The sequence below is a fragment of the Syngnathoides biaculeatus genome, chromosome 9 (assembly GCF_019802595.1).
Source record: "Syngnathoides biaculeatus isolate LvHL_M chromosome 9, ASM1980259v1, whole genome shotgun sequence".
Lineage (NCBI taxonomy): Eukaryota > Metazoa > Chordata > Actinopteri > Syngnathiformes > Syngnathidae > Syngnathoides > Syngnathoides biaculeatus.
The window spans coordinates 19,205,910-19,217,724 of NC_084648.1; the positions used below are offsets into that span (position 1 = coordinate 19,205,910).

Here is an 11,815-nt window from a genome sequence, read left to right on the forward strand (position 1 = left end):
CTCTCTCTCTCTATATATATATATATAGATTTACAGGTAAAATGTATTTGTGGTTTTAGCGGCGCACAGTAGAAGGGCCCCTTGCGTTATAGTGAGGGTTGTTTGGCACGTTGCGCTTTTGTGCTCCAACAACGGCCACAATCAAAGAAATATGTAGTCGAACTGATGTCAATAAAGGCAGCATCACTATTTGCCTTTGGAAAGGCATTTATTTTTCTTTATTGTGCTGATGAGTAGTCGGTGTTGCAGTGTAGACTAGAATGGCTGTCACGTACAAAAACATCATATGCAAGATTCAAATAAAGCAAAACTCAAGCAATAAATACAACGCGGGTAAAATGTGATGACAGCAAAACGTTTCGTCTCTAAATTGACAACTTTTAATGTACAATCATTTGTCACGTTTTGTCTTCTTACCTTGAATTTTACTTTTAAACACGGAATCTGAAATTCATCGTGGTATTTCTCCCCCCCCCGTCAGCGCTGCCAAGTTGAGTACCAGCAGAATCGGGCAACATACCGAGGAAGCGATTCCAGTACGCCTCCGGCCCCACGAGGACAAGAAATAGCAGCGAGACTTCACATTAGAACAAAGACTAGATGAGATGATCACGCGGGGGTCCCCGAGAAGGTGTGACACGAGCACAACTGCGGAGCAAAGAAACCCAGAATTTGAAAATCATGTGCGCCGGAGCGCAATCCTGTGAACCCCTTCCCGTGAAATAAAGAGCGACAGATGACGAACGCCATCGCAAAGTGCGCTAATAAGACTTAACGTGACTGTACAGCAGTTCAAGACGTCTCACCTTCGGCGTTACTTCCATACCAGCCAAAACACACGTGCTCACTCGGACGGCTGATAAAACAATCCAAACAAAGACAAATTTAAAGGGGACGCGCGCACACACACAAGTGCGCAAAGAGAACAACACGTCTTGCCCCTCACAAAAGGAAATGCGACATTTGGAGGCCTGTTAAGGTTCGCTTTAAACTTATCGTCAGTCGTGAAGGACAAGTCGATTGATGCTAGCTTATAAAGTCCGTGTCGAGAAGTACGTTTTTGCTTCCGGGTCAGGCTGCTCCAGAAAAACAGACCTCCTGACCCCCCACCCCAGCACTCCCAAGTCTCACAGGAAGACAAACTCATCACTGAGTCGTCTGTTATTGACCCGGGCCGGCTTGCCGGGGGGCAGGATGTGCGGCGCGGGGCCGGTGCGGTCACTGCTGTGCGCCTCGAGTCCGTAATCGTGACTCTGGCCCTCCACGAAGGTGAAGATGGGGTACTTCTCCGCGGAGGACGACAGGGCCTGCCGGGGCAACAAACACCGGTCCGGCGTCAGCAACGAGTGTGGCCGTCGTTTTTTGTTCTTTAGGCTTCGTGCCGAGTTGGACGTGAAAGTTATTTTCATATTTTTGGAGCGGAGGGTGAAAAGATACCGGAAGCGTGACAAGTCGGGCGGAGTCAACATTCGATTACTTGATCACAGAAATGAAGACTTTGCTACAATTAGGCACGTTATTATTTTGAAGGGGCAATAACTCGAAGATTGTTGATTTTACAACTGGCCTTGTCATTTTCAGTTAGTCTCACAAATAAAAGATGATAATCTTTTGTTGAATTATGACAATGTGTGCGCAACCGTCAAAAATGTTATTTTCTCTCAGCAGAAACTGTTTGACCTTCTGCTTGAATTAGCTTAAGTATTTGATCAAATAGATGTCAAATGTCCACTAGTATGTCTAATAAATATATTTCCTGTCCTTAGGGGGGGGGGGGGAAGCCACGCCACTTTTTGCCGTTAGCGGTCAGGCTGAGCGCATGCGGACGGAGGCAGCGGCGCGCAGTTTGTGGGCCGTCGGTTTCAGCAAATGATTTCCAAAAATGGCCGACCGATCCAAACTTTGACGCCGCGCCGCGATGTCCAAGATGTAACGCCCAATCCAAAATGAAACAATGTGTGTACCGTAATTTCTGGCCTATAAGCGGCGACTTCTTTCCACACGCTTTTAACTCTGCGGCTTATGCGGGGATGCGGACAATTTGTGGATTTTTTCTAACGGCCGCAAGGGGGCACTATGAGACCGGTAAAATATATGTGCCGAGGAAGTGACTTTTACCAGTATGTTTTTTTTTTTTTAACCGGCCCTGTTAGCGCTGCGCTAGCGTGTTCCTACTGTGTTACTGCCGTGTCTCAGGGATTTTTACCGGTATGTTTTTTTTTTTTTTTGTTTTGTTTTTTAAACCAGCCCTGTTGGCGCAGCGCAAGTGTGTTGCTGCTGTGTTTCTGCTGTCTCTCAGTGATTTAAGTATGTTTTTTTTTTTTTTAACCCTCTCTGGACCAAATAAAATTTTGCAGAGAGAAAAATCTGATACTTTCAGAAAATGATACTCTGGACTTAAAATTTTCAATTATATTAATATTTTGTTGCAAATTTGCAAACCCTGCCCGGAAAGGGTAGCCCTGTTAGTGCTGTGCTACCGTCTTGCTACTGTTTTTTTTTTTTTTTTAAACCAGCTCTGTACATCCTACCCTGTTATTGCTATGTTAAGATAAGCTAAGGTATTAAAACTTTGAAAACTCTTTCTGTGCACAATCTTTCTTTGTAAATATCTCGTGTTTCAATGCGGGCACTTGCGGCTTTTACACAGGTGCGGCTTATGTATGTACCAAATGGTATTTCCCTTACAAATGTACTGCCTGAGGCTTATAATCAGGTGCACTCTGTCGGCCGGAAATCACAGTATATCACAATCATCTGATTTGTTTAAATTTACTTCCCGCCCTAAAAAATGTCAAGATTTATTTGGTTTACATGTTGAGTTAAAAACACTTTAGCGCAGCGCTAACAGGGCCTCACCGGTAAAAGTCACTTCCTCGGCACATATATTCCACCGGTCCCACTCCAGTGCCCTTTTGTGGCCGTTAAAAAAAATGCACAAATTAGCCACATCAGCGCATGAACCGCAGGGTTGAAAGCGTGTGAAAAAAGTTGCGGCTTATAGGCCGGAAATTACGGTCAACGTTGCTTTGTCAGGCTTCTAATAATCTTCATTCATGAAGCCGCAAGTTGCGTGAAAGTCCCACTTGGGAGGCTTTTATCTGACAGTAAATGGAGCGTTTTGAAAGTTGCCGGAGGTCGCGTCTGTTCAGGAGCTCAAGAGCATTCGGAGGGTCTAAAACTTACCAGACTGACAGATGAACATAAAGATTCAAAGTCTTTCTTGTTCCTGGCATAAAAGCCGATGGTGCAGCTGGGATCCATTCGGGTGAAGGGCATCTTTTTGGGAGAACTACAGTGGAAAGACTACATGGAAAAAAAAACAAAACAAAACAAAAGATCAAAACGCATCCCGCAGTTCACAATTAAAGATGTCATCTCTCATCGGTCACACTTTTAAAAAGTGTGAAAGTCGCATTGGTCTCAGTCTGATGGGATCAGAAGAGAGGAAATACAAACCCAGACAGACTGAAAGCAGCGTGACGGACAAACAAACCGCACGGAGACGTCAGAGGCTGCGTGGAACCGACCTCGAGCGGGAAGTTGACTTGAGTGACGTCCACAACCGGTTGGCAGTAGTGAGGGTCCAAATACAGCAGCTGCTCATCTGGAAAATGGCGAGAGAGGGCGCGCGGAGTTACCGCGAGGGGGCGGTGACATCTCAAGAACGTTTCCCAGATATGACGGATTCATTCCGTTCTCGTAATGCCGATGCTGTTGTCGTGCGTTTCCAAAATAAGTTTCATTAATTGAGAAAAACAAACACGCCCCGACACGGTCCAATTGGTCACGATTATGTCCAAGTCGCAAAGTTTTGGCCAAGCAAGTTTGCGGTCAGTCGACAATCAATCAGTTAGTTTGACAGGCCTAAAAAGAAGGCCAGAGGGAGCGTTGCCGATTTCAACTGGAACACAAGCGCAAAACTGTCTGATCAACTCTTACTGTAATTGCCTCCATTTGTAATCCCATGTATGCCGGAAAGTACCCTAATTTCCGGCCTATAAACTGCGATTTTTCTTCCACACGCTTTCAACCCTGCGATTCATGCGGTGATCCGGCTAATTTCTGCATTTTTTTTTTTTTTTTTAACGGCCGAAAGGGGGCACCCGAGTGACGCCGGTGGAATATGTGCGCAGAGGAAGTGACTTTTACCGGTATGTTGTTTTGTTTTAACCGGTCCTATTAGCGCTGCGCTAGCCTGTTGCTGCTGTGTTACTGCCGTGTCTCAGTGATTTTTACCAGTATGTTTTTTTTCAACTGGTCCGCGCTAGCATTAGCAAGGGGGCACCCGAGCGGAAAAGGTAAGAGTGACGCCGGTGGAATATATGTGCCGAGGAAGTGACTTTTACCAGTATGTTTTTTTTTTTTTTTTAACTGGCTCTGTTAGCACTGCGCTAGCCTGTTGGTGCTGTGTTATTACCCCGTCTCAGTGCTTTAGGTATGTTTTTGTTTTTTTTTTAAACCAGCCTTGTTAGTGCTGTCCTACTGTTCTGCTATTGTGTAGCTGCTGCAGCTGTTTTTTTTCCCCTTCTTTTTTTTAACCGGTATGTTTTTTTTTTTTAACCAGCCCTGTTTGTGCTACCATGTTGTTTCTATGTTAAGCTAAGCTAAGGTATTAAAACTTTGAAAACTCTTTCTGCGTACCAAGTTTCTATGTAAATATCTCGTGTTTCAACGTGGGTTTCAATGTGGGCACTTGCGACTTTTACACAGGTGCAGCTTATGTATGTACCAAATGGTATTTCCTTGTATGAGGCTTATAATAAAGTGCGCTCTGTAGGCCGGAAATTACGGTATCTACACGGAGGTTCAAAGATGCAAAGTTAGCATGTCCACAAAAGCAGCTGAACGGCAATAGTTCGAGTGAGGTGCCTGCAAAAGTTTCCCCAAAGGCATTGAAGTAGTGCTAATCCCACTGCAAACAGAGTGTGTTCTTTTAAAAATGTTTAACCTGACTGCACTTTTAGCACACAACCAAGTTTAAAAAAAAGATAAGAAAAAAAAAAACGGGAAAGAGTTGTGGTCATAAAGTATTATTTTGACAGGAAAAAAAAAAAAAAAAAAAAAGTTGAGCACTCATGAGGGGTGCATATGTCATCCACTGGACTGGAGCCCAACCTCATAAAGATCAGACTAAATAGTATAGAAAAATACCGTTACACCGAAGGCAGCATTTTCAAACATTCATACTAAAATTGTGCAGTGCTTATAAATTGGTTGGCTATTTTAAGGAAATATTAGTAATCTCATTTGAACTGTAAAAGCATATGAAAATCTGTATTTTAACCACAGGCAGTAAATTGATGCATTTTGTTGAGAAATTTGAGCTAAAAAACCCTTTTCCTTTTGCTCAAGTTGTTGGTTGAACATTTTAAGGAAATATTAGAAATCTCGTTTAAACTATCGTAATTTCAGGACTATAAAACGCGACTTTTGTCACACACTTTCAATCCTGAACAGTGTTGCTGCCGCGTCTCAGTGACTTTTACCGGTACGTTTTTTTTAACCCAGCCCTGTTAGTGCTGTGTTACTACCGCATTGGTGCTAAGGTATATTACTAAAACATTGGAAACTCTTTCTGTGTACCGGTCTTTCTTTGTAGCTCGTTTTAATGTGGGCACGTGCGGCATATGAATGTACAAAACGTTTTCTCCTTTAAAAATGTACTTATGGCTTGTAGTTCAGTAATTAAAGTAGGTAGAAAAAGTCATCATAATCAATACCACAGTAAGTCTGACACCAAAACAATTGGAGAAATTGTGTTCTACAGTTCATAAAAGCATCTGAACTCCAGCCGTTAAAGTGTCATTTTCAATCTTAATGCATTTTGTTGGGATCTCTCATTTTGTTCAAGTTGTGCGTCATGTAAAAACTTTAAAGTTAAGTTAAGACAGAAAGCTGCTGCGTGGCTGACCTTGGAAGCCGACAAAGTAGAGCGAGTGCTTGGGTTTGCCTCCAATGATTCCAATGCAACATTCCAGCTTGAGGATGTTCTGGAAATCAAATGTAAAACGTCAACGTAAAACCGTTCAACGACGACCGCGGCGAGAGAATCCCACCTTGACGCAGTCGATGTAAGACGGGTTGAGGGTCTCCCCGCCCAGGCGGACGGGCACCAGGACGACGAGGGACTTCCAGGCTCGGTCGTCGCCTTCTGGCGGCGGGTGGCCGAGTGACGCCTCGCACAGACGGGCAACGTCTTCCTTGTACACTGAAATGCAACACAAAACGCAGCGAGGGTAAGAACGGGCATTGCTTGCTCGCGTGAGATCCACGAAAAAACGTCGAGAAGCAAAAGGGTCACCTGTACAATCCTGAGCCACATACACAGCCATATTGTGAACGACAGCACTTTTCGCCACAGCTTTCCTACAAACGACAATCAATCAATCGTCAAGTCCAGTTTTCAGGACAGTTTCAATCCACACCCGAGCCTCATCTTATTTACCGCAGTATGTGCGCCACCACGGACGGGCCGTACCAGTCCCCGGCCTTTTTTCCAGAACTCCTGCCAACGGCCACCAGCTGGTGCACGCCAAAAGGTGTTGGCGGTTGATCCCCGAACCAGGCGAGCAGTTTCTGGTGGACGGCTTCGGCTTGTCGATCCCGTGAAGACTCGAGCCTCTTCTTCTGGCTGCTGTTAGGCGTCAGATGGCTCGGCGGCGTCTTCTCGGGGGTGCCCGACCCCCGCGGGGAGCCGAAAGACGGGATGGGCACCCCGCCGACGCGCACCGGCGAGCGTACTCGCAACACTTCGAAGTCCACGTCAGTCAACTGCTGAGCGTCCGGCCAAGTCCACTCTACGAAACACAGAAAATTCTTGTCTTTGCAACAAAGTCGAGTATTTCTTCTTGAACTTTGAAGGGCAACTGTCAGGACATAATGAGATCCAATACAAGAGAATTGTGCCCCAATTTGCTATGATTGATTATTATCAATGATATTTGACGCAGCTCTTGGACGAGATCTGACGATGCGGAGCAAGTGCAGCTGATGTCGTGGCCGGTCACAAACCTCGGGGCATCAGATGAACCAGCAGGCCCTGAGCCAGCAGCATCTGGCCGCTGCGCAGCATGCAGCCCCAGCCGCAGTCGGTGGTCCAGCTGGAGCCCTCCAACTGAGGGAACTCCCGTCTGTAGGTCAGCCACAGGCGGGACACGAAAGCCAGGCGGAAGCGCTCCACTTGCTCTGAAAGGAGCCCAAACGGTCCTCGGGTGAACGCGTTGGCGGTGATGTGATGTTTAGCATGATCTGCGGAATTCCTTTGATGACAAAAAATGGTTGACGAGAACGCCGCCGTAGGCGTTTCCGACTTTCTCGTCAATATGCTGTCCTCACTTCTTTCATTTTCTTGTTCTCCGTATCATCAGTTATTTCCTCTTTTTAACTCGTTTCATTCTTACATTTATGAAACGCACGATTGCACTTTTTGCTGTCTGATTCTCCTTTCGAGAACAGTTGATCCTCAGCAGTCGACTGAGGTTGCATAATTCACAATCCGTTCATCATCTTTTGTGAATAAAACCGATGTCCCGATCACATTTTTTCTGCAGCCGAGTCGACTCGCATTCATAAAGCTTTGCTGGCCTGTTTTTCCCGTCCACGTAAAAGCAAGATTGGATTAAAACAAGTTTCTGATTCTTTTACCATTTACATACCACATTCGTGACTGAACATTAATAAAAACTGTTTTATGATGGCAACACCCAAACCCTGGAACATATGATTTCTATTTACAGTATTGCCTACGGGGAAAATAAATTCATTCATTCAAAAAAAAAAAAAAAAAGATGATTTTGGCTCCAGTTTCATTTTACGGCATTATTTCTATGGTTCCATTATGTCGTGCCACGGGACCAGGACGCTCGATGACTAACGACGGCGCGGTGCTGATACTCCTGACAGGTTTGTCTTTCATTGCCTTGAAAGACGAGCGGGTGTGCCTTTTTTTCTTGTGGAGTAAAAGGTATGAAAGATTGTATATAACTACAGCAAGCGTTGTTGAGGTGTAGAGGATTGCGTTCCCGGCAATTGGCCGGCAACCAGTCGGGCCTCTCGCTCAAACTCAGCTGGGATCGCCAACTTGAATGTATCATTTTGAGCCTGGGGTGTTCAGACTTTTTTACCCCAAGATCTACTTTTCAAGCCGCCAGTCTATTGCGAGCTACCGACAGGGGGGGTGATGATGATGCTCCAAACTGTTTTAAGATTAATGTTATGTTTCCTCCTATATTTAAAATACAGAATTAGATTTTTGTGCACCGTATTGTCTGTGCTTTCATCCTGGATCAAGCTGTGCCAAGGTGAAATTTTTTAAATTATTACACACCATCTCATCCTGCACTTTCTACTTTGGCTTCAGATCAGACCTTTCCCACATGGAAAAGAGAAAATCTCGTCCACTTTAACCAATTTTTCTTCAATTATTCACATATTCCGACAGTCATTGCATCTTAAAACAACAGCATTTCTATTTTTTAACTTTCTTACGTAATCAGCGTGTCCAGCTCGTCTTTGCTCTGCGTTGCCCAGACTGTGTTGCTAACTAAAGCAGCGGTGGTGGACGCTGTCTTTATAAAACACATTGATTGGCTGTGTAAGTACTGTAACGTTTGTAATTACGAGTGTACATCTTTAAGGGGGGGAGGGGTGGAAGGTAAGCTAGGAAAAAGAGTGTGGCGGCGTAGCGGTCGCTGTTAGAGAAAGTTCCCTGTGCTGCTTAAAAGAAACCAGTGGCTTCTTCTTTTCATTTTTTGTCCAGTACGTAGGTGAATTTTGCCTTTGGATGTAACAACCGGTCATCCCTCACTCATTGAACCACATTGCAAAATGCCACAAACTGAATAGCTGAATCTTATACTTTCAATTTACATTTGATTTTTTTTTTTTTTTTTTGCGCGCAACGCAGAATATCTGCCAAGAGACTGCATCAGCGGTGGACAATTATGCACGCGCGCAGTATAGAGGCAACATTGGCTGATGTCTTTTTTATTTTTTTCTTTTGGCACGCCGTCCCGCGATCGACTCAATAGCGAACCACACATTGAGCACCCCTGGTCTAAGGTTCGCCCTTTCCCTTTCTCACCCTGTGACCCTGAAGAGGATAGGTGGTGTAGAAAATGCATCGACGGCTCGATTACCTTCACTATTGAGCAGATACGAGTGTCCCAGGACCGTGACTGGTGAGCTCTTGTTAAAGAACGTCTTTGATTTCACAGTCCAACCTGAACAAAAACAGACAGTAGCATAAATTTGGAGATGAGCTGACTTGACACTATTCATCATCTTGGATGTCACACGGACATAAAGTATATTTATAGCAGAATCAATTTTCCACAAACCATATTTGACGTTGTTCCACGCTGACATTAATTTGGCTTTGAGTTTATCTATCTCCTCGGGCTCTTCGCTCGCTTCTCTGCCGGGACCCGGACTCTGCGGAGGTCTGAGTCCGAAGCCGCCCTGCTGCGCCGGGGCCGGCGGTCTGCGGCCCTCCGCCAGTTCACTGTGCATCGCTCCGCCCGTGTACTGCACCGCGGTGGGGGAAACCGAGTTCATGGCCCGGAGCGGTCAGAGCTGGACTCTGGGGCGCGCCATTGCAACACAGAACAACTACGGAGGGTACAGAACACGGGCGAAGAGGAAGCGTTAACTCCTGACCCGTTTGCACAAAGAGACCCATAAGACGAGAGGCCTTTGAACGTGACGCGACATTGTTTCAAATGACATCTGGAGGAAAACTACTTCAAATAAGATGACAAATGTACAAAAAAAAAAACAAAGACAAGTCCGTTCAGCCCAGATAAAATAAGAATCTGACAGGGGTAAATAGTTGCAAAACTTTTTCCACCATTCATGTGACCTGTATCAACTGTGAAATTCAATTAAAAGAGAAAACCGCAAATCCTTTAAGACCAGTAATGAAAATAGTCGGCACACCCTCTTACAACTGAGGTTGTGGCTCTGTTCAGAATTCACATTCAAACTGGCAAACTAACACCGTTTAGGAACCACTGATCAACTCCTAATAAATATCAGTTGTTCTAGTAGACTTTTCCTGCCCCCTGAATATAATTGTAGACTTCATCGACCCGTGTCAAAAATGTCCTCAAGGTTAGTCAGATGGTTTTGCGTACTTAAATTCGCCTGACAACAGTTAGCGGCATACATCATGTGACATTTGCTGCAAGAAACTCCTCGAGCTACACATTATTAACTTTTTTTTTTAAATCCTTGCAAGCAGGTACAATAGAAGAGGTGAAACGCAAAGATTTATTACACACTTACGCAAGTGTACTATTGTTGTCACTTCCAGGAAAAACCATGAATGGGGAGCTACGTCAACAACTTCAATGCAAAGTCAAGTCATCCATCCACGGTTGCTACATTGCACAACAATGGGGATACACAGTAAAAAAATAAAACTGACTTTCCAAACCCAAAAGGGAACATCAAAAAAGATGAGACAGTAACTATGCGAAGGCATCACGAGACTGTCATTTGACTTCAGACCTTGAGGTTTCCCACTAAACTGGAAATAAAGATCAAGTTTTCTCTTGCTGAATTATTTCACAGCAACAAGGATGTACATTTTAATCAACAATTTAACAGTCGGGGAATATTTTAACATGGAAATAAACCAGCATAGCAATTATTCTGTCAGTCGACACATTCGGATTTTTACAGATTTAATTTGTGATTATAACACAGCTTGCTCGCTTGAATATAGCTCTGTACATACCTGTTACGCTTGTCGATCAGAAGACTGCAGGCTCATTTCTGCGATTACCTTTCTCGCCCATTTCAGGATTGTTTTTTTATCTTAATTTGCTGTACTATCAATTCGCTAAACCGAGCCGACATTCGTGTTAGCATACCCGGCGTAAACGAGCTAGCGGTCAACCCGGACTCGCCTTATGTCTGCAATTAAAAAAAAGACAAAAGCTTTTATCACTATGACAAGTGTCTGTCTAATGTAAAAGCGACTGACTTTAGAAACAGCAAAAGGGAAACATGGCGATACATAATAAAGATTTTCTTCCCTGAGACATTCACTTCCTGATGGCTCTCCTCCACGCAATGCGATTGGTTGATGTAGACTTCGCGTGAGGTGATTGGAGTGTCATACTCGTCTCCTATTGGCCTACGGGAGTCACGTGACAAACATTTGCGATAACCTAAAAGAAAATGGCTGCGGCAGTATGGCGGCTTTCCTGCCTGCCTTATTTTATTTTATAGTTTACACTTTAGTAACAAACCCTTCAGCCCCCTTACAAGAAAAACAGAATGTCTCACGCAAAGTCGGTTGTGCTTGGCTCCAGTGCACTTGACATTGGCTCAACATAATGAACAAAAGTGGCGTCAATTTAAAGCCCCAAGTGTTTATCGAAAACACGGGTGTCAAAACTCATTTTTGTCGTGACCCAAATTGAAGTTACGGTTTCCTTCTGAGGGCCGTAATGACAAAAATCATAATCTTTAATCGCCTCATCATATTCACACGTTAAAAAGCTTATAAACTAGCTTTTAATTAGAGCTCAAGTGTAATGGGGTTTTGAAACATTAACATTTAGTAACACAAAAATGCTTATGATATCTCCATTTATGATACGTCATAATTTTAAATTTTTGACAAGAATCATTGAAGTTGACAAATGATTTGCCTCCGCGGACCGCATAAAATCACGCGGCTGGCCGAATTTGGCCCCTGGGCCTTGAGTTTTACACCAGCGATCTAAAACAAGGCAGCTTGTCTTATTCCGATGAATAATATTTCATATTCTTGTTAGCCAGTGGAACATTTTGCAGTTCGAAC

General features: G+C 44.3%; 1 protein-coding gene across 2 annotated transcripts; it reads right to left on the reverse strand.

Moving 5' to 3' along the window:
• Positions 1–187: 187 nt before the first annotated feature.
• atg4da (autophagy related 4D, cysteine peptidase a) lies at positions 188–11,078 on the reverse strand. 2 transcript variants are annotated; one of them, XM_061830650.1, is made up of 12 exons: positions 10,742–11,078; positions 10,288–10,382; positions 9,342–9,612; positions 9,141–9,224; positions 7,015–7,188; positions 6,449–6,800; positions 6,305–6,369; positions 6,060–6,211; positions 5,915–5,993; positions 3,531–3,607; positions 3,187–3,306; positions 188–1,307 (listed from the first exon to the last, which is right to left on the reverse strand). In XM_061830650.1, the coding sequence occupies exons 3-12, from the start codon at positions 9,556–9,558 to the stop codon at positions 1,128–1,130; spliced, it is 1,500 nt and encodes a 499-aa protein (XP_061686634.1). In that variant the 5' UTR covers positions 9,559–9,612; positions 10,288–10,382; positions 10,742–11,078; the 3' UTR covers positions 188–1,127. The 2 variants fall into 2 exon arrangements, with proteins under 2 accessions (XP_061686634.1, XP_061686633.1); XM_061830649.1 differs by lacking the exon at positions 10,288–10,382.
• Positions 11,079–11,815: the final 737 nt, after the last annotated feature.

Bases quoted from the DNA above. Each gene is read 5' to 3' on its own strand.
- atg4da (XM_061830649.1), bottom strand. From the start codon at position 9,558: ATGAACTCGGTTTCCCCCACCGCGGTGCAGTACACGGGCGGAGCGATG. The intron at 6,212-6,304 runs GTGACCCTTTTG...GTTGCATTTCAG, and splicing joins TGTGGCTCAGGATTGTACAG to TGTACAAGGAAGACGTTGCC. The intron at 1,308-3,186 runs GTAAGTTTTAGA...TTGCCCCGGCAG, and splicing joins TATGTTCATCTGTCAGTCTG to GCCCTGTCGTCCTCCGCGGA.